This window comes from Neofelis nebulosa, chromosome 9, assembly GCF_028018385.1.
Source record: "Neofelis nebulosa isolate mNeoNeb1 chromosome 9, mNeoNeb1.pri, whole genome shotgun sequence".
NCBI classification, from domain to species: Eukaryota; Metazoa; Chordata; class Mammalia; order Carnivora; family Felidae; genus Neofelis; species Neofelis nebulosa.
Window position 1 is genome coordinate 61,736,090 of NC_080790.1, and position 22,262 is coordinate 61,758,351.

General features: G+C 37.3%; 1 protein-coding gene across 3 annotated transcripts in view; it reads left to right on the forward strand.

Moving 5' to 3' along the window:
• Window positions 1-22,262, forward strand: part of PUS10 (pseudouridine synthase 10) — a 72,891-nt gene that overhangs the window by 37,561 nt on the left and 13,068 nt on the right. For all 3 annotated transcript variants that reach the window (XR_009248603.1, XM_058684009.1, XM_058684010.1), the window contains exons 5-15: window positions 774-808; window positions 4,550-4,661; window positions 6,771-6,832; window positions 7,077-7,122; window positions 9,553-9,617; window positions 10,969-11,054; window positions 12,125-12,250; window positions 18,886-18,942; window positions 19,789-19,865; window positions 19,959-20,014; window positions 21,065-21,182. Coding sequence is in view for 2 of the 3 variants with exons in the window: in XM_058684009.1 (XP_058539992.1) it covers window positions 774-808; window positions 4,550-4,661; window positions 6,771-6,832; window positions 7,077-7,122; window positions 9,553-9,617; window positions 10,969-11,054; window positions 12,125-12,250; window positions 18,886-18,942; window positions 19,789-19,865; window positions 19,959-20,014; window positions 21,065-21,182 (840 nt within the window). In the remaining variant the exon portion in view is untranslated. The remainder of the gene's footprint in view (window positions 1-773; window positions 809-4,549; window positions 4,662-6,770; window positions 6,833-7,076; window positions 7,123-9,552; window positions 9,618-10,968; window positions 11,055-12,124; window positions 12,251-18,885; window positions 18,943-19,788; window positions 19,866-19,958; window positions 20,015-21,064; window positions 21,183-22,262) is intronic.

Sequence of the window (22,262 nt, forward strand, 5' to 3'; positions counted from 1 at the left end):
CATTTTATTATGAGCATTTTTTAAGGTTTTATTTTTAAGTAATCTCTACACCCAACACAGGGCTCGAACTTACAACCCCAAGATCAAAAGTTGCACACTCCACCAACTGAGCCAGCCAGGAACCCCTATTATGAGAATTTTTAAATGTTCAGTAAGGTTGAAAGAATTGTACAGCGAACACCCATATACCTACCTGGGTTCTATCATTATTACTCTTTCTATATTTCCTTTATTGTATATCTAGTCATCAATTTATCCATCCACCCATCTTAGTTTTAGTTTTATTCCAAAGTGACTTACAGATGTTGGTACACTTACATATGGATATCATTAATTAGATAGAATTAAAAATGTGTAGCTCTCCTTAAAAAAAAAAACAAAAACTGAGGCCTTTAATTCTGTTTGGGGGACATAGTTTGTTCTCCATTACTTTGGGCCTTCCTCTGTGAAGAAGTAAGATATTTTAAGAAAAAAAGTAAACTCCTTATGTTACAAACTTGTATCTCATTAATGAGATAGAAATCTGTAGGGAGGGAGATACCCCTGTTGAGTTCCTAGGCCACAGTAACCCAGCGTTGCAAAGTGGCATCTTACCTCATTTCTGACTTTAAATGAGATTGAGGTCATTGCCACATTTCTGAACACTTACTACTCCCCTAAAAAGAGTTTGATTAGCAAATTAGTTAAGCACTTTAGTAATGATATTGGAACTTCATTTCAATGAACATTTTTCCCCTTTTCTCTTCTTCTGGGTGTGACTAAATTGCCTACAGCATGCTGCATGGTTGCTGGTAAAACAGGAAATGGGGTAAGTAATTTAGGTAGGGAATTTTTTCTACCATTTAAATATAAGCTACCTGATGCTTTTTTTTTTTTTAATGTTTATTTATTTTAAGCTACCTGATATTTAAAGTACTTTTATTACTACTGCCTCCTTTTTTAGAGTGAGTTCACTAGCTCCTAGAGAAATTAACAGAAAGAAAACAAATTTATGGTATGACTTAGGTGTCAACCTTATTTAATTAATTTATTTGCATGGCATCTTACTAGTGTCTATTAAAGTGGATTCATTTTTTTGTAGATTTAACAAGAATGTAAATACATATTTTACATTTATATAAGGCACTTATATAATGTAGTTTGGCAAGCTGTTATAAAAGAATAAATTTTATACTGGTCTTAGAAACTAAATTATAAAACTATGCTCTAAAAGACACAAAGTAAAATCCTAACTAAAGCAGAAAAACAGTTGAGTTTATACACAGATAAAACATAAAACATAGGTCCACAGTCCTTTATCTGAAACCCTTGGGGACCAAATATGTTTTGGAACTTAGAATTTTTTTAGGTTTTAGAAATGCAATATGGTGTTAGATACCATATATAACATACCCCTCCCCTCATGGTCTGAGGTGGTACTCTGTAATCAAACACATTTATATTTCTGCAGTGAAACATGAATATTCACACTAAGTTTGATACACAAAGTCTCTAAAAAGCTTCACACGTTCAAGTCAGTGTTTGCTTACCAAGTTAAGAAAAAATTTTTAACTTTCCAGACCCTCTTGGATTTTGAAACTAAAAATTTTATACCAATATAAAAAGGGCTATGTGACTACTAGAGGTTCCTGTGTACTCTGGAGAGAAAAGCACAGAGAGAAGTATAGATTTCTGTATTAGAATCTTATACTTGGTTAAGTGATTTATAAAAAAAAGTAATTGATTTGGCTTGTTTGTTGATTTATTTCCTCTTTCATATCTGCTTTTCTGGGAGGGTAATAGCAATATATCTGTCAAAGGTTTTGGGGTTTACTTAGGTTGTGTTAGATTAGTCTCAAATGCTTGTGTTTCTGGAATGATAAAATTTGATCCTGTGTTTGAGAAATTTTTTAGCACAGAGAATGCTATTTTCTAAATGTTTCCAGTTTCCATCCACATTGCTTGTGAGCTGCTGTTGTTATCCTTTACTGAAGAATTTTAAACTAAGCTTAGCTCTTCAAAAGATCCTGTTCAATATAGAGATACTGGAACAGAAAAAATATAAACTACTAATCTTTTCCCTCAGTGTCCATAGTTCATTCTACATTCAAAATATTGTAGAGGAATTGCCATTAAAGAATTGATTCAAGGAATTAAGAAAAATTAATTGTGCTTGGATATTTTGGTTCATCTTTCCTCTGGAATGGCTGTCATGTTGTATTGATAGAAAAAGTGATTGCAGTTGACATCCTTATCAGTAGTTATCTGACACAGGAGAGAGGGAAATGTGGTACTAAGTACTAAATTGGGACTGAATTTAATTCAGTGACTACTAATTCCTCTAAAGGACCATCAAGCATATGCTAAGGACTTCTATGAAAACATTTACCCTACATTATGTTAGAAAAGTTATGGGGGTGCCTGGGTGGCTTAGTCGGTGAAGCATCTGACTCTTCATTCTGGCTCAGGTCACGATGTCACGGTTTGTGAGTTCAAGCCCCATGTCGGGCTCTCTGCTGATAGCATGGAGCCTGCTTGGGATTCTGTCTGTCTCTGCCCCTCCCCAACTTTCTCCCTCTTTCACTCTCTCAAAAAAATAAACTTAAAAAAAAAAAGTTATTAGCCACATTCATGTGGCAGAAAGTGAAATCTGGCATTTTAAGTGTTAATTATTTGCCTTATATATTAAGGTTTCCAAGCTGTCTACTAACCCTTTCTACCAGCTCTTTAATCTGGAAGGAAAAAATAATGGAATTTTTTTTTAACTGGACTAAGATATCTAAATATATTTAAAAGACTATGAAGGGTTTAAAATGCCACTTTTCTTAAATACATGAGAAATGTTTTAACTCATATTTAGGATTGGTTTTTGCTGTAACCCCTTGTACTCTCTTGGGTCTAAACAATGTTTAAATGGTTTTCTATTCTTGTATTTTTTTGTTTCAACTTTTTATCCTTTAAAATGTGTTCTCGTACATTAGTTATTTACTTTTCAGCTGTGATGCTATATTATGCCAATATCATTAAACTGTTGACACAACATGAAATAGTCTTTTAAAATACTTAAAAAGTTTCTAATATTCAGAGAATCGGGAACAGTTTATGAAGCTCAAACACTTAGTGTTTCAATAAGTTCTTAAATGTAGAGAAATAATATGATTATTTGTCAGATATAGAGTTTATCAGGGTATTTCATTGTTAAACCACAATTCCAAAGCATATGAAAACATTCTGTGTAATCAGTTATACTTTCAACTGGATATCTAATTGGTACATCAACTATTTCTTAACTTTATTTCTAGAGGAAAGTCATCTTTACATATTTTTTTAAATCAATTACATTTAGCCATTAGCTAAATTATTTTTTGTTTTCTACCTGCAGTTAGTAGTGTCTTTTGGTCTTCAAGATTAAATTACAATGAATATTTGATATAAGTAGTCATTTTCTATCAGTGAAAGTTGTACATTAGAAAAAATGATTCACAAGCTGGCCCTAACATCTCTTTTGTTAAAAGAAGCCCTGTATATAGCTGTAAGACTGATTTGTAGTTTTAATAATTTGAATGAAGTGGACTTGTTAATGTATTAGTGATATCATATTATACTCAGCATAACAAAGCAGTTTTAATAATATCATAGCATGCATGTTTTTCTTTTTTTTTCACTTCAGTTCCTTTCTTTTTTTTTCTTCCTCTCTCCCTTCCTCTTTCCCTCCATCTTTCTTCCTTTCTCTCTTTCTTTCTCTCTTTTTATTTTTTAAGTAGGTTCCATGCCCAGTGTGGGGTTTGAACTCATGACCCAGAGATGAAGAGTCTCATGCTCTACTGACTCAGCCAGCCAGGCACCCCCTTCAGTTCCTTTCTATAACAATTTTAGTTGTAAAATTGTTCAAACTCAAACTAAAAGCTAGAAATCATAATTGGGACTTCCCCAAATCTGTTTATTGGCTCATGAGTAGATTTGGGGGGAATGTCAGATTTTTATTCAGACATTTTTCTGACATTAAATTGACAAGCATTTCAGCACATTGATATTTTAGAATTTAATGTTTCTTCTTCAGCAGTAAAATACAGCTTGTACACTGATTTCCCAAAAGTAAGCCCCATTATCAGGAGGAGAGTAGATACAAACATTTTTAGTCTGGATGAGGTTATCCTAATACACAGTTTTGTTGTTTCTGAGCAATAAATAATCCCTTCTATTACACCTTTCTGTCTTCTGATGTATACATCCAGGAATCTGGCAATGGTAGCTCTGAAAAGGTCATTAGTATTCTTTTGTCTTTGAAGTTTAAAAACTATCTTATATACCATTTTATTTATTTATTTATTTATTTATTTATTTATTTATTTCATACCATTTAAAATGTTTTTTGATTCTACTAGATGATAAGGTCCACGAGCTGAGGGATTTTTGTCTACTTGTTCTCTACTTTCTAGCTAATGTGTAAAATAGCACCTGGCACATAGTAGGCACTCAATAAATATTTTTAAATAATTGCATAAATTTTTGCCTTTAGTTGAAAAAGTGAAATTTTTCATGTCAGTGAATTAATTTTTATGTTATTCAGAAAGCAGAATCTGTCTCTGGGAAGAAATGATATAGTTCAGCTAAAAGAAGCCTACAAATGGATAACTCACCCCCTGTTTTCAGAGGAACTGGGTGTTCCCATTGATGGAAAGGTATTTGATCATCAGCACTGTTAATTTTGTTTGCTGGTTTTACATCATCATATGGCAGAGTTTTGATTAGTCAAAATAATCTTCTCTTTAAATAATGGAGGATTTTTAAACTTTTAACATCTTATTTTCTAACAGTCTTAAATTGAGAAAGTTTTTATTTTTTTAAGACTTCTTTGTGATCTAAGACATTTATGTGTATAACAAGTATAGTGTACCCTAATTGACTTTAAAAGATTAGAAATTAATCTATGCCTTTAATATATTTATAGTTTAATTGGAGAGACACATATTAATACAGAGCAATACATAAGTAACTATGAGTAACTTATGTAACTTAAATAGTCAACTCTGGTTATCTGTGGCTAATCTTATTTTCAGATATAATCAGTCAACTACAGTGAGTGTGGATCCAATCTATCCCACCTTGTTGGTATCTCAAGTCCCTCCTTTTCAATTTTAAGTAGACACCGCCTTTGAAACCAGAACACTTAGCTGTCTCCCCTGTTCCAGAACAGACCTCACCTCAGTCTCCAGAATGGATTGAATTTAGGGGAGAGTTCGACAGGTTTCCAGATGTGGAAACAGGACATATTACCAGCTTCTCTTAAATTAGATTTTAATAGTATGGCCTCATAGCTTTATCATTTTGCTTGAAGGAAATTCCCTGAATATCAGATACACCTTTATTCCAGTAAAATCACCAAACCATCCTTCAAAGCTAAATAGTTAAAAAAATTTTTTCACCATTCAGAAAAATTCTTAGCTCTGTTTCTCTCTGTTCATATGAATAAACTCTGTCCTTTAAACTGAATACTGATAGAATAGAGAATAAAACCACTTCACACATATACGGAGAGGAAATGAGGTAATGAAAGTACTTTGGAAATTAGAGAAGTTATTGATGCAAAATATTTTTACCTCAAACTTCAGTTTTGAAGCATAAGTAATTTTACATGTTGAACCAGTGAGAACAGAAAATAGAAAACAAAAAGATGCAAGTGTTCTAATAGATTCAGAATGAGTGAAGTTTTCTTGAGTAAAAGGAATGTCTTGTGATTTTAATTTTACTTTGTAGATTAGAGAGAAAAAAAAAACCTAGTTATTCATTATTGTGATTCTAGAGTAGCTAATATGCTTGCTGATGATTCAATGCAATCAATAAATATAGAAATACTCAATAAAGAAGAATAAATTGTTACATGGTGTGGCATTTATTGTTTTTCTCTATGTTGAATTTTTGTTCTCTGTGGAGATGAATGTATATAGAGTATGAAATTGTGCTTATTTTGTATGCAAGGATGTTCATTATAGCATTTTTTAATAACAGAAAAGCTTACAACTTAAATGTCCAACAGTCCCTAGAGTTGAAAAGATGTCCCTGGCATATTAATTAAAGTAATTTTCCAAAAGTATGTTTAATATCCCATGAAGTATATACATTTATGTTTATATTATAAAAATAGCTAAAAGGAAACACGCCAAACTGTTACTACATTCTACCTCAGTGGTGTGGGATTAAAAAATCCATTCTGTGTTTGATTATTTTATAATTTGTATGTATCATTTTTGTGATAAAAAGCTAAGATCTCTCTTTTAAAATTCAAATCCATTAAGAAGTTTGAGCACTTAAAAATAAAGCCTTAACACAAAAATAATAAAAAAATAAAGACTTGTACAGAGATTTTAAGTATGTGAATAAAATGCTTTTGCCTTGCTAATAATCCTAATCATAATACTGACAGGAACAATTCTTTCAGTTATCTCTTTCCAGTTCCCTGAATTCTCTTTCATCTTCACATCGAATTTATATACATGCACAAAAATCATACAAATTTATTTCAAAATTTGTTAATTTTTTTTTTGGTAGAATCACTAGTAATTGAGCTTTGAAGTGAAAAAAAAAACCAAAAAAACAAACAAAAAACCCAACAAAATTATATCCTCTTCAGTGGCCCTGTGAACAAGCTGATTTGAGAACAGTAGTATTCCAGTTTTCCTTCTCATTCGTTTTCTGAGCCAATCTTTGAGAGTTAATTTCTATTTCCATTCATAAGTGGTTAGATGTTGGTTTCCTTTTGCTCATTTTTAAACTGTCTTTATAATTTTTAGAGCTTGTTTGAAGTGAGTGTGATCTTTGCTCACCCAGAAACAGTTGAGGATTGCCACTTCCTGTAAGTTGCTACGTAAACAATGTCAATTGTGTAACATTGTTAATGCTTTTGGGTTTTCATGAAACAGCCCTCTTTGTAACTTGTCATGTTTTAGCAGATTAAACCAATACAGCTGGTATAGAGATTCATTTTGTCTGTTCCTAATATCCTGAATTTAGCAGCAATATTATATAAAATATATTGAGTTATATTCACCCCAAAATAAACTCATTAACTTTTCTTTATTAACTTGGATTTTACTTAGACGTGCAATATGCCCAGATTGCTTCAAGCCAGCCAAAAACAAACAGGTAAAGATTCCTCCTTTTTATTCTTTATTGAGTTTTATTTGAGCTGAATATTCAAATTAACAACAAAATGATATGTGTTAGAGATGTTGTCAGTGTATCTTTTAATCATTCTTTAAATATTTCCATTTGCTACAGTTATTTTTTTTCCAACTCTGAACACCTTTGCCTCTAGCTAGGAAGTCATAACACAAACATTCTCCTATTTGTGTCACTGTCTAGGTTGTCTCCCTGGTGTTGTTAAATTTAGAACCAGTGTTTCAATGATGTTACTGTTATCCATTTGGGGAAATTTGACTTTGAGGTTTTATTCCCAAAATTACATCATTGGGGAAAATCCATGTTAATTATTAGCATTCCAAACTTTTGTCTAATACTCATTTTCTAGAAATTGGTATTTAAGAAATATAATCCGAAATAAATTATTTTACTTAGGACAATCTGAATTAATATGCCTATTTCAGGCTACATTTGCAAAAGGGCATTTTATACAAACTCCCCTTTATTTGATGTGAGCTGGTTTTCATGTTAATGAGCAAAATAGTTAGCATGCATTTCAGTTTCTGCTATGCCAGGGTAGAATGGCAAGGCAACAATATTGGCAAGATTTCATGCCACAGATACTTACCTGGTTTTATGTGAAGATTCGGGCATTACTTTTACTGACATCCATTTTACCCTTATGGTCGTTAAAAAGAATATAAACTTGGGGCATCTGGGTGGTGCAGTCTATTAAGTGTCTGACTCTTGATTTTGGCTCAGGTCATGGTCCCAGGGCCATGGGATCAAGTCCCACATCGGGCTCTGCACTGAGCATGGAGCCTGCTTAAAAGATTCTCTCTCCTGGGGCACCTGGGTGGCTCAGTCGGTTAAGTGTCTGACTCTTGATTTCAGCTCCGGTCATGATCTCAAGGTTTGTGGGTTTGAACTCCACGTAGGACTCTGCACTGATTGTGTGAAGCCTTCTTGGGATTCTCTCTCTCTCTCTCTCTCTCTACCTCTGCCCCTACCCTGCTCACATGCATGCATGCACATGCTCTAAAAAATGTATGTGTGTGTGTGTGTGTGTGTGTGTGTGTGTGTGTATGTGTGTATGTGGTAGATATGCTAGAACAAATTAGTGTATATATACATGGTGTATATATACATATATATGTGTATATACATATATGTGTGTGTGTGTGTGTGTGTGTGTGTGTGTGTGTGTGTGTGTGTGTGTGTATTCATTGCCAGAGATACATCTGTTAGTCTTTACTCTTGCTTTGACTGGTTGCTGAGCCTTTTGGAACCAGGGGGTGGTAGGGGGAGGGGGTGTTGAGGGATGGGAGACAGAGTTGGCACCATTTGTCAAATTCCCTGTGCAGCAAGTCTAAATGTGAGAAAGTCTAAAGCACTGCTTCCCACCTTTCTCACATCATGATACACCTAGAACATTACCGTGTTTGTTCAGCACCCTGAAGTTAACAAGTTGCTCTAATCTGGAAGCAATTGGTCTAGGGGTTCTTCGGCCCTTGTGAATTAGAGGGCTCAACATCTTGGCACAACTGTAGCTCGTTGCTTTGCCATACTAGTTGGAAAGCTCTGCCCAAATGACCTGTAGCCATGTTTATATTGAAGATCTCATTGCATTGTTTGTTATCTTTGAGGAAATATACAGGTACCAGCACCAAATTGTAGAACAAGGAAATTTTTGTCAAAGCATCACAGATACCACATCATTTGGCCAGTGGTATAGTGTATGTAGTTTTCCTGCCTTATTGCTGAGAGCAAATTAAATAACCTTTTGAGATTCTTTCAGGCTTAAGTTTTCATATCTTAACAAATAGGCACTGAATTTTCAGTTTTAACCCTATAATTTGGGGTTCTCCAAAATATGGTTTAGAAAATCATTGATTTGATGATAAACTGTTGAGAGACCTACATTGTGCCTCTTTTTAGTCAAGTGTAATTTCACAAAACAGAAGAAGTAATTGTGATTTATCATAGTAAGCCATGTATATATATACTAATTTGTTCTAGCATATCTACCATATGGTTTGACTTTTCTTATTTAAAAAAACCCAAAGTGGGACATTTGTTATAGATGTCCTTCTGTTACAGTGGATCTGTTTACTTTCTCTCTGTGGCTGGCGAGTGGTGTTGAGCTGCTAGATGCCAGGGCGGGCTTGTTGGCTCTGTTTACTCTTAGCCTGGCAACCAACTGCTGAACTGTTCTGCTAGATCTACATGGTGTTATGGACACAGACTAGACTGAAAAGAAAGGCTGTGGGGAGAACTGATGGAATAAATGCTTATGTTTTACCTTCTTGAAGCTATTAAGTATTTCTCTCCTTTAAAATGATGTAATTTCCCCAACTATGTTCTGTGTTTCACCTCTGATGTTTTCTTGTCTGAGTGATAAAATGTCTTTTCTTTTCATTTTACCTTATATAGTCAGTGTTCACTAGAATGGCAGTTGTGAAAGCGTTGAATAAGATAAAAGAAGAGGATTTCCGCAAGTGAGTAGAAGTATAGAAACATGGCGGCATCATGGAATTTTAGAATAAAGGGAATGTTAGAGATAATCTAACATCCAGTCTCTAAAACAAGGCTGGATGTATTTCAGGGATGATGATTGTGTCTTAGTCATTATTATATTCCCAAATCCCTGGCTCAGTACCTGGCATGTACTAGCGTTCAGTAAATGTTTATTGGACTGGTATTTGAATTGGTGTGTCAAATCCAACTTCTTTATCTTTAGAAGAGCATGTTGAGGGAGTTGACTTGCCTAAGATTTCAACTGGGTAATAGAATAGGCTTAGAGCCAGGGTTCCTGTCTCTCCAGCCCAGAGTTGGTCCCATTACATCCCCCATTTTGAGTATTGTCCATCTGAAGACGAGGGAGAAAAAGGCCCTTCACTTGTTCAAATATGCTGAAATACAATAAACCTCATATTTTAATTCTCATTGTATTCATTTTGTTCAATAAAATATCATGGTTATCTTTCCAGAATATCCTTGAATAAATTTCAAACAATAAAGTTGTGAGGAAGGTTTTATATATTTTATTGACTAAAAGTGAGTCTCAGGAAGTGGAAATACTTACACTAAATTTTAGAAAGTAAAGTCAGCCTCTCTTTGCAAGCAATAGGTCCTGAACTTCTAAGTCATTTTTTTTGTTAAGACACCTTAGGAAACTATGAAATTTTCAAGCCAAGCATTTGGAGTCCATCCACATTGAGTCATTTACAGGTAGACTCCAGTCCATGGCTTTGGAAGTTCCCAGATGGTAGACAGAAAATAAAGCCATACATTGCTCTTTTCTGTCCTCAGATTGAAGTTTTTTAGTTAAAAGGGCAGAGTCTGCCATATTCCACTTTTTCTGGCCCTGTGTGTGATCTAATTCCCAAGGTCATAGTTGGAATGAGAAAGAGAAAGAGAGAAAACTGGTGGAGACCCTCCCCACAGGTGGGACTTACCAGCTTTACCCAAATGATTAACAATTTTTTAAGCTGGCACCAACTGTTCATAGGGAGCAAGATGGCTAAAGACCCTGGAGAGGCTTCCACTTCATAAATATGGGTTTTTCTCTCAGATCTCAAGGCTGTTAAAAATTATCATCTGGGAACATGCAGCCTCCTGAGTGAAAGGTAGTAGCAGAGCCCTGATTTACTTTGTGTCAGTCTCGTGTATTAAAGTGTACTTGAGGTGTAAAAGATCTTTATGATTTCAAAACTTAAAGTTAGGGAGTGGCTTAGTCCGTGAGAGACTCGGGTTCCGTGTGTCTCAGACAATGCTGATTCATCCTAGTTATGTGGTTCAGTATCTTTTCTGGAAAATAGTAGCTGTAAAATTTATTTTGTTTTGCAGGCAGTTTCCTTGTCCTCCAAACTCACCAAAGGCTGTATGCACTGTTCTTGAAATTGAGTGTGCTCATGGTGCTGTTTTTGTGGCTGGTAAAATATTTAGTCTAGAATATACTTATGCTGTCAACTTACTATCCTTTCTGAAAACTCAAGTCACCTCTCTGTTTCCTTTTAATTTTTGTTACCAGGTTCTGATTAAATAACTCTTTTGAGAACTAGGACTGATAGTCAAGCTTATTTTAGCTTCTGTAGGTATTCTCAAGGTCCACTCAGATTGGTTATTTGAAATACCATGCCAAAGGGAAATGACACTTCTTAAGTTTTAATAGTTTCCATCAGAGGTGGCCAATACCCATAGAAATATGGGTAGATGCAGAGACCCGAAACTGATCGGGAGAAACATAGCTACAGAAAGCATAAAAGCAAACTTGAAAAAAATAATTTTATTATCTGCAGAATGACTGAAGATTTGAGTTTCTGCTTTAAATAAAAAATTGTTGCATTGACCTTCCCAAGAGGTAATCTAGCAGATAGTTTTTGTTTTGAAAGCTACATCTATTTCATAGTAATGGCCGAAATGAAATTGTTTCGTGGTCTTAACTATAATACTCTGCCCTGTGGTAATGAAAGCTACCTGCCATGGTGCAGCTTTCTTCATAAAGCAGTGAGTCATTTTCTGTTTGGTTTTGTTTGTTTTTTTTAATTAAAAAACTTCAAAATTTCCCGTATTTGAAGTCTTTGGAATATATTATCACCAATGAGTATTGCATTAAAGTATTATTAATCAGGCATAAAAGCAGTAGTTGCTGGGTTTTTTGGTAATGACCCTTGGTGTGTTCCATAATATAACTTGTTCAGCCAGCCAATCGGATTAATAAATATATTGAGCATTTTATTTTTTTTATTGAGCATTTCTTTAGAGCTCGTTTGATGATTCATATCATGTCTTTAACCATCTCTTCTATTGTTACCTTAAATCTTTTAATTTAATTATTTATATGTCTGTATGCTGGCTCCCCAAGTTAGATTGTAAGTTAGTTGAAGGGTAAGCCTTGCTTTGTATCGTGGCACCTAGGATATTGGCACTCAGTATATAGTTGTTTTATCTTATTATGTTAATTATATCATTCCATCCAGGCTACCTTATGTTTCTTTGGCAGGGAGATATAATAAATATTCCAGGAATCTACCGCAAACTCCTTGGATAATTGATGGAGAAAGGAAGCTGGAATCTTCAGTGGAAGAATTAATTTCAGATCATCTTTTGGCAGTATTCAAAGCAGAGAGTAAGTGTTATAATATTCATATTTTAAATACATTGTCATTCATGAATAGGTTTCTTTGCAGTGGCGGGAAAGATTTCTAAATTTTGTAAATCACCAGATCTAGACTCCTTGCCTGGCAGCTTCCCATGAACAAGGGTCACCATGTCCTGAGCACCTCTGGCTTGGGCTGGATTTGAGCCGAGGATTTCTTTCGTCTCTCAAGATGACTATTCTTTCCTGGGCAAATTCAAAACCACTGAAACTATTTTAAGTGAATGCACTTAAGTTCTGACCTTGGGACACCTCAGACTTGGCCTCTTTTGGGGGAATATGAGGAAATTAAAACACAACTTCCACATCCAGTTCTTGTTCAAGAATAATCGCTGGTAAAAAAAAAAAAAAAAAAAAAAAAAGAATAATTGCTGGCAAATGTCTAGCTTCCACCTTAACTGCTAAAATGTCCTGGGATAAAGTTCAAGCCTAGAGAAAGCAGGTCAACAGCTACCATTTCATGAAGACTTCATGATAGTTGTGTTGTATTTTAATTTTCCAGGTATTAATGAGCCCAGGTTTGTGGGATGAGTCAGATCCTGCCAGGTTTAGGTTTTCTCTGTCTCTGTAGGTCTGCCAGGTCGCAGACCACATAGAGACTGTGATTTCACCTAGGATTAGGCTAGAGGGAAGGGGCTAAGATTTCAATTGCAGGAAGTCATGTTGTACAACAGGAAAAACTGTAGGCCATAAGCAATGATTGATTTACTTTAAAGTGGGTCTCCTAGCATAATTAGAACACTTTTTTTGAGGAAGCAACTAGATATCTACTCTTCTCTCTGAAAAACCTTGAGACAAGACTGCTTTAGGAATGGCAAGCAGATGATTGAGATGAGATATGGCTATTCCTTCCACCTCTCTGGCTTGTCAAGAAGGAAGACAAGCACTTTAAGACACATCCCTCTTATAATTTGTTGCCTATCAGGTAGGTGGACTCTCTTTTTAAGGGTCTTTAAGAATTGTTTACTCAATAAAGAAGAAATTAACCTAGCAACCTAACGTTTTCCAAAATCTCAGCAGTAAAGACTCTGGGATAAGGGGCACCTGGGTGGCTCAGTCAGTTAAGTATCCAACTCTTGATCTTGGCTCAGGTCATGATCTCACAGTTTGTGAGTTCAAGCCCCATGTAGGGCTCTGCAGTGACAGTGTGGAGCCTGCTTGGGATTCTCTCTCTCCCTCTCCTTCTGCCCCTCCTCTGCTTGTGTGTGCATGTATTCTGTCTGTCTCTCTCTCTCTCTCAAAATAAATAAATAAACTTAAAAAAAAAAAAAGGACTCTGGGATATTGCCATGAGCTTTTACTTGGTTAATATCTACATACTGGGTATCTTGTAAGATTTATCCAAATTATAAAGAAGCGAAAATTAAGCTTTAGTACAAAAAGTTTCTTTCAAACTCTTTTTGGAGCCACCTGACTCTCTTTCTATAAGATGATTCAAGAAACTTTCAGTTTTGATTATTTGGGTCTCAAGGAAGGCCCCATTGCCAAGAGGGCCGTCAGGAGGCTCTGAAACAGATGTGTTTCCCCCTTGCAATCTTTCATGAAGTTAGCTTGGTTTCATTTTCCATTTGAGGGGGGGAAATTGTCCCCAAACTGAAAATGAAGCAAACTGTGTGTTTAGCATCTGTAATTGTGTCCTGAGGAAATTTATTGAGAGCTGCTTGAGAAAAAGCAGACCTCTGGGCCTTGGTGCTAACTGGCTCCTTGTCAGGGGATAAAACCTGTTGTTAGAAATGCCTGATTGATAGCATAAATTTGCTAAACCTGTGTATCTCAGATATATTACTCATTATTTCTGCAGATAACATGTGACAACTCTGGGAAGATGGTTCTGACTGATGTACCTCTATGTTTTACAACTCTTTGAAAATAAGTGGTATTATATGAGGCAGTCTAGCTACTCTTATAAAGGTCCCTTCCCCTAAATGGGAGATTTCTCAGTCACTTCAAACTGGCACATCATATTATCGATTTGCTAATCCCCTGGTTAATGAGTAGTAAACTTGGACACACTCTCAAAGTCACTGTGTCTAAGAAACTTTCCCCTAATACATTTGCTATTTCACTTATTGAATAAATATCTGTCATGTTATTTCCCTACTGAAAACTTGTCAATGACTACATGCAGGATAAAATCCAAACTATTGAACTTGATCTTCTGAGGCCTTCATCATCTGGCTTCTGCCCATTTTTCAGTTCCATCATCTGTGTGTTCTGTATGAGGGCCACTACCCACTACGTACTAGCTGAACTGCTGATAGTTCCTGATCATTCTTGCACTTGGTTTTGTTTTTGTTTTTACAATTTCTGTTCCTTTGAGCAAAAGGAACTCACAGGATTATGGGGATAAGACAAGGCATAATGTGAATTTAGAAAACTCAACCAGGGCACCTGTCTGACCCAATCAGTGAAGCGTATAACTCTTGATCTCAGGTCTGAGTTTTGAGCCCCACATTGATGGGGTGTAGAGATTACTTAACAATAAAATCTTTAAAAAAACAGAAAAGAAGGGACGCCTGGGTGGCTCAGTCAGTTGAGCGTCTGACTCTTGGTTTCGGCTCAGGTTATGATCTCACAGTTTGTGGGTTCGAGCCCCACATCAGGCTCTGTGCTGGCAGTGCAGAGCCTGCTTGGGATTCTCTCTCTCTCCTTCTCTCTCTGCCCATCCCTCACTTGTGCTGTCTCTGTCACTCTCAAAATAAATCAACTTAAAAAATTTTTTTAAAAAGGGGCGCCTGGGTCACTCAGTCAGTTAAGAGTCTCATGCTCTACCGACTGAGCTAGCCGGGCGCCCTCACTCAGTCAGTTAAGCATCCGACTTTAGCTCTCAGAGATCAGGTCATGATCTCACAGTTTGTGGGTTCGAGCCCCGCCTCGGGCTCTGTGCTGACAGCTCAGGGCCTGAAGCCTGCTTCGGATTCTGTGTCTCCCTCTCTCTCTGCACTTCCCCCACTCATGCCATGCCTCTCTCCTTCAAAAATAAATAAACATCAAAAAAATTTAAAAAAAAAAGAAAAAAAAAGAAAAATGAAAACTCACCCAAATTTTAAACATGTATTTCCTAATACTTAAGGTATTAAGGTATTAAGAAGTTAATACTTAACTCCTTTTCCTTTTGTTGTTAGCATTATTCATAATTGCATACGAATAAAGTTTTAAAGTTTACCCCCAAAAGTATTTTTTTTTTTAATTTTTTTTTTTTTCAACGTTTTTTATTTATTTTTGGGACAGAGAGAGACAGAGCATGAACGGGGGAGGGGCAGAGAGAGAGGGAGACACAGAATCGGAAACAGGCTCCAGGCTCCGAGCCATCAGCCCAGAGCCTGACGCGGGGCTCGAACTCACGGACCGCGAGATCGTGACCTGGCTGAAGTCGGACGCCTAACCGACTGCGCCACCCAGGCGCCCCCCCCAAAACTATTTTTAAGTGAGTTTTCTATTATGTACTTATCTATTTATTTTTAGAGCAGAGAAGGAAGGAGGAAAGAGCACGCAAGCAGGGGAGAGGGGCAGAAGGAGAGGGAGAGAGAATCTTAAGCATGCTCCACGCTCAGCACAGAGCCTTATGTGGGGCTCGATCCCACAACCCTGGGATCATGACCTGAGCCAAAATCAAGATTCTGATGCTTAACTGACTGAGCCATCCAGGCGTGCCATCCCCAAAAATATTTCTCAATGTATTGTCCAAATTTGAGATATTTTCCTAAAAGATATAATAAATAATCACTTCTTCCTTTGTCTGGATTTAATGTTTCTCTGGACTTCCCAAGGGCCTAGCTTGGGATCCTACACCTCTGGAATTTGTGGAAATTTTATGGGCTAATTTATGAATTGGAAATTTCTGGTCTGATTTAGCTGTCACTGTTCGACTTACCTCTCTGTGTCCTGTTCTTTCCCTTCTCCCCCATCAGTCACAGGTTATGGCTCAGTCACTGTGGATCCCCTGGTTCCCTGACATTATGGCTGGTTTGGAGATGGAGGTGGGCAGGTATAAGACAGATCACAGCCCCAGGGAGTCAGTGTCTTTCAGCTTCCCAGATGCCATTCTGAATTCCCCATTTATCTATCCACCCCTAGTTAGTGCTACCCTTGAGTCTGTTGATTCTGTCTAGAAGCTACTGATATTACCATGGGTTTTATTAACAATGGAGTCTAAACATGGAGTGGAGGGTTCTTTGGGACTCAATGGTCCACAGAATCCTATTCCTTGCCTGGCCTTGATTCTCTACCTCAAGAAAAGCCTGACCCTGTGGCTCTCATAGCTGCTTACTTGGCCAGTTCTTAGGTATTAACGCAGCACAAGTTACCCAGGCTTCTTTTTATTTTTATTTATTTATATTTATTTTTTAAGTGTGGAGCCCAACATGGGGCTTGAATTTACGACCCTGAGATCAAGACCTGGACACCTGGAGCACCTGGGTGGCTCAGTCGGTTAAGCGTTTGACCCTGGCTCAGGTCATGATCTTGCGGTTTGTGAGTTTGAGCTCTGCATTGGGCTCTGTGCTGACAGTTCAGAGCCTGTAGCCTGCTTCAGATTTTGTGTCTCCCCCTCTCTCTGCCCCTCCCATGCTTGTGCTCTGTCTGTTTCTCAATAATAAATAAGTTAAAAAAAAAAAAAAAAAAGACCTCCACATTGCCAGTGCAGAGCTCAACATGGGGCTTGATACCATGAACCACGAGATCATGACATGACTCAAAATCAAGAGTTGGATGCTCAACTGACTGAGCCATACAGGTGCCCCAATTTACCCAGACTTCTGAGCCTAAATTCAGCTTAAATTCTAGTCCTACCTTGGCTGTCTGGCCCTTACCTAACCAGTACTGGGTTACTCCTCTCTATGAGACCCATAGCTTTGGGCCCTGTGGGAGAGAGGAGCCCACTTTACCCTGACAGTACATGTCAAACAATAGTTCAGAACCTATGTTCCCTAAAGTGTTGACCTTGGCTTGCCAAAGGGATCTCTTAGACATGAGGAAAGGGTGAAATCCTACTTTCTTCACAGCTAAGTATCTTCAAAAAGAGGGCCAATCTTCAGTGTAGTTTTCATAGGCCTTTCCAAGCCTTTTAACCTTCCTTTTTCTAAAATCTACATGGGACCTTTACATATAGACTCTTTCCTGGGAAAAAAGTGGCTGTCTAAATGGTGTTCACCATTCCGCCTTTCCCATTTGCTCTTTCCGGCTATCTTGTTCTTCCTCATCTTGTGCTCTCTGAAGTAGCTGGACCATTGAGGAATAAATACAAATCTCATAGCTCATGTTGCAGTTGTGCTCTTAATGCTGTATGTGCTCATAATGCTATGTGCTTCCTGTCGTAGCCCTACCCACTATATTACAGTCCCTATCCCTCCACAAACAGTAAGCCCTGTGAGGATCAGGACCGTGTCCATATTGTTTATCTCCCCTGTGTCTAGCACAGAGCCTTGTACACAGTGCCTTGTATAGCCTCTAATATATGTATGTGTTCAGAGATCTTAAACTTTACCAAACTCTAATGACTGACCAGAGTTCTCCAAACGTCCCAGCCTTTTCTAATCCCTGATCCAAGAAGACCAGTCTTGCTTTCCCTGTGGGCATGAGTCTGAACTCTTCTGCCTATCTCTTGGTGGTGTTGTATAGACAGTGGTTAAGAGACTCTGGATGGAGTCAGACCACTTGGTTCAAATCCTGGCCCTACCACTTACCAGTAATGTGATCTTAGGCAAGTTACCTATCCTGTCTGGCTCGTTTTCCTTGTAAGTAAAATGAGGATAATGATAGTACCTACCTTATAGTGTTAACATCTATGAAAAATTTAGAATAATGCCTGCCTGTGGTAATGTTTGCTATGGCAATGATGGTGAAATTGTCAGTTTTGTATCTAAGAAAGTTATGATGCAACAGCTGCCCCCCGCACCTTTTTTTACACCATTTCCCATTCTAATATTTGCAGCTTTTAGTCTAGGACGATCCATTTATCTTAGAATGAACACTAGTTTTGTTGTGGTCCCAGCTTAGGCTTTGCTTGATACAAAGAATTTACTTTTAAACCTTTCCCCCCCCACTCCTCTTCCTTTCATAGAGTTTAATTCTCAAATAAATGATTTTGCTTTGTTTTGTTTCAAGGAAAAAAAAAAAAAGAAGGAAAATGACAAATTTTTCACCGTAAGCTTGTGACCAGGGTTGTTGTGGAGCCTTCCTCTAAAAAGTGCTCTGCCTCTGGTCTCCCATGGGATGGTGGCATGAGGTGATAGTTAAGGTCTGGCTTTGACATCAGAAATGTCTAGCTCTGTCTGCCATTTAATCATGCGACCTTGATAAAAGTACTTATCCTTTTAGAAGCTTGGTGTTCTTTTATTTAATACCTACATCATAAAGTTCTAATAAGGATTGAATGAATTAATGTATGCAAATTAGCTCAGTGCCCAGCATATAGGTGCTCAATAAATGGTACTTCTTATCATTGCTATTTTTATTAGAGATTGGGATTAGAGGTGGGATGGCGACTATCCCTTGGAGTTCTCCTGTAGATTATTTCAGACAAATGGGGTTTCTACCAACGGGTGGGAATGAAAGTCTTAGGGCTATTATGTTTCTGATTATTTTTCTTTATCTCCTTTGCAAAGGTTTTAATTTTTCCTCCTCTGGAAGAGAAGATGTAGATGTGAGAACATTAGGAAATGGTAAGATTGCAACAGCATCACTTGACTAGAACTAACTTTCAGACTATCACCCTTCTCAGACAGCAGGTTCACTGTAGTTGCTCAGTTAAAACCAAAGTGGGCAAAGCCCAGAGCTTCTCCCAGTGCGGAGGCTTTGCGAATTATGGAGCTACCTTTATAAATTATATGATTATGTCTTAACAGGAATCATGTGTTCAGAAGCCATCCTTATTGCATACCTATAGGTTCTAAGGGAATTTTATGTGGATTAACAAGGTGGTAACCAAGTTTTTCCAAAAGTTTGATTATTAATTGTTCCATTTGATAACATTTCAGCAGTACCAGTACAGTTTTCAAAATGCACATCTTCATTTAAAAAGTGATTCTGTTCTCTTAGCCTTCATTTCTCTCATTTTGCATTGTTGCATTACAAGAAAGATGCTGAGAGTTAATAGTCCCTTCCCCTTATGGAATCACAGCTTTTCCATTTCACTAGTGGATTAGGCTAGGAGGATGGATTTCAGCTTGGTATACCTGGGCATTGCTGTGTGTAATAATGTTGCCTTTGTGTAACCAAATCAATTAGCAGTTGTTTGGATTTTATTTTGTAATTAACACAGGCTTGTTCCTGGACTTTTGGGAAAGCAGTCATTTTCACATGTTGCCTGTCCTGGGGTTTAGCAGCCCCCCAAAAAGCCCCTTGATTCTTTTCACACATTCTTCCCTCCCCCAGATGTAGTCATGTCACTAAACTTTCAGTCCTCTAGAGCTCAACTCGTTTTTTCACACCTCCTAACCCTCTTGCATTGGCCCAAATGTTAACTCCATCAACACGTTTCTGTTTCATGACGGGGTGTGTGCTGCCAGGAAGGCCCTTTGCAATTGAGCTGGTGAATCCTCATAGAGTACATTTCACTTCACAAGAAATTAAGGAACTTCAGCAGGTAAACCACTTCATGACATGGAAATCGTCATGTTTCTGCAACTCTGTAACTGAACTAGAGTTGCTAATTGTTTTTCTTTTTCTGCTACTACAGAAAATTAATAATTCGTCTAACAAAATCCAAGTCCGTGACTTGCAGCTTGTCACAAGGTAAGGGTAGACTCACTGGAGATGAACTCAAAATGGAAGTTTTGGTGTAGGTCATGTATCTGTTAAGGGAATTGTATCCAGAACATATAAAGAACTCTTACAACTCAATAATACGAAAACAACCCAATTAAAAATGGGGAAGATGATTAAGTGGACATTTCTCCAAAGAGGATGTTATGTTTATGCATGAATACATGAAAAAAAAGTGCTCAATATCATTTGCCATTAGGGGAGGGCAAGTCAAAACATCAGTGATATCCCACTTTACTCTCACTAGGGTGGCTCACTAGGATGGCTATAATCAAAAAGACAGAAAAAAACAAATGCTGGCAAAGATGTAGAGAAATGGGAACCCTAAGAAATTGCTGTGAGATTATGTGTGGCCACTTTGGAAGACAGTTGGCAGTTTGTCAAGAGGTCAAATGTAGAGTTACCATTATGGCCCAGCAACTCCACTTCTAGATATATACCCACAAGAAATGAAAATGTACACCCACACAAAGACTTGCTCATGAATGTTCATAGTAGCATTATTCATAATAGCAAAAAAGTAGAAACAACCCAAATGTCCATGGGTAACATATGGTATTTCCATACAACAGAATATTATTCAATAATAAAAAGGAATAAAGTACTGATACATGCACCAACATGATGAACCTTGAAAACATTATGAAGTAAAAGAAACCAGACACCACACACCATGTATTGTGTGCTTCCATTTTATATGAAATATTCAGAGTAGGGAAATCTATGGAGACAAAGTCAATCAGTGGTTGCCAAGGGCTAGGGGAAACAGGAAATGGGAAGCAACTGCAAATAGGGATGGAGTTTCTTTTTTGGGGTGATGAAGTATTCTAAAAAATTAGATTATGGAGATAGCTACACAACTCTCTAAACATGCTAAAAATCACTGAATCGTACAGTTAAAATGGGAATTGTATGTAAATTTTATCTTGATAAAGCTATTTTTGAAGAAAGGGAAGTTGGGGCAAGGCTTAAGTGTATTTTGTGTGTTTAGACAAACTTTCTTTTCTTGTTTTTGTTTAGAGAGGCAATAGGACATATGAAAGAAGGTGAAGAAGAAAAGACCAAATCCTACAGTGCCTTAATATGGACAAATAAAGCCATACAGAAAAAAGACATTGAATTCCTAAATGACATAAAGGTAGTTAAATGCTCTATTTTTTTTTTTTTTTTTCTGATTGCCTATAAAATATTTCTTTGTCTTTTAGATTGTTAGTAGCAAGTCATAAAGCATGGGCTTGGGGGAATGTGAGACCTGCTTTCAAATCCTGGCATTGCCATTTACTGGTTGAATGACTGGGCAATTCATCGAATCTGTTTGAGAGGCAGCATTGCCAGTGATTGAGATCCTGCCTCTGGGCACAGATTGCTTGGCTGCAAATCCTGAATCTGCATTTCCTAGTTGTGTGACTTTGGACGCGTTGCTTGGCTTCTTTATGCTTTGTTTCCTTCGTCTGTAGAATCAGAAGAATGAAATGAGTTGTCATGTGAAGCACTTAGAACAGTATCTGGTACATAGAAAACGTGAGCAATGCTATTATTATATTTGGTCATCCGTAGAAAGGAAATACGAAATAGAATTGTCTAATAGAATTGATGCTAAGATAAAGTGTATAAATAAGATATGTTATAAATTTGTCTTAATGTTTATTTTTGAGGGAGAGAGAGAGAGACAGAATGGAAGTGGGGGAGGGGCAGAGAGAGGGGGAGACAGAATCTGAAGCAGGCTCCAGGCTCCAAGCTGTCAGCACACAGCCCGACACGGGGCTCAAACCCATGAATTGTGAGATCACAACCTGAGCTGAAGTCGGACTCTTAACCAACTGAGCCACTCAGGTGCCCCAACATGTTATAAATTTTTTTTTTTTTAATTTTTTTTTTTTTTTTTTTACGTTTCTTTATTTTTGAGACAGAGAGAGACAGAGCATGAACAGGGGAGGGTCAAAGAGAGAGGGAGACACAGAATCCGAAACAGGCTCCAGGCTCTGAGCCGTCAGCACAGAGCCCGACGCGGGGCTCGAACTCACGGACTGCGAGATCATGACCTGAGCTGAAGTCGGACGCTTAACCGACTGAGCCACCCAGGCGCCCCTGTTATAAATTTTTAAGAAGGATAATATGTGTACAGCACAAATTTTGGCATGTGCTAGGTTTTCCTTCACATGAGCATATGGCACTGTAGAGGGTCTGCCTGTTCCTTTGCATGTTTCTTCCCACCTAT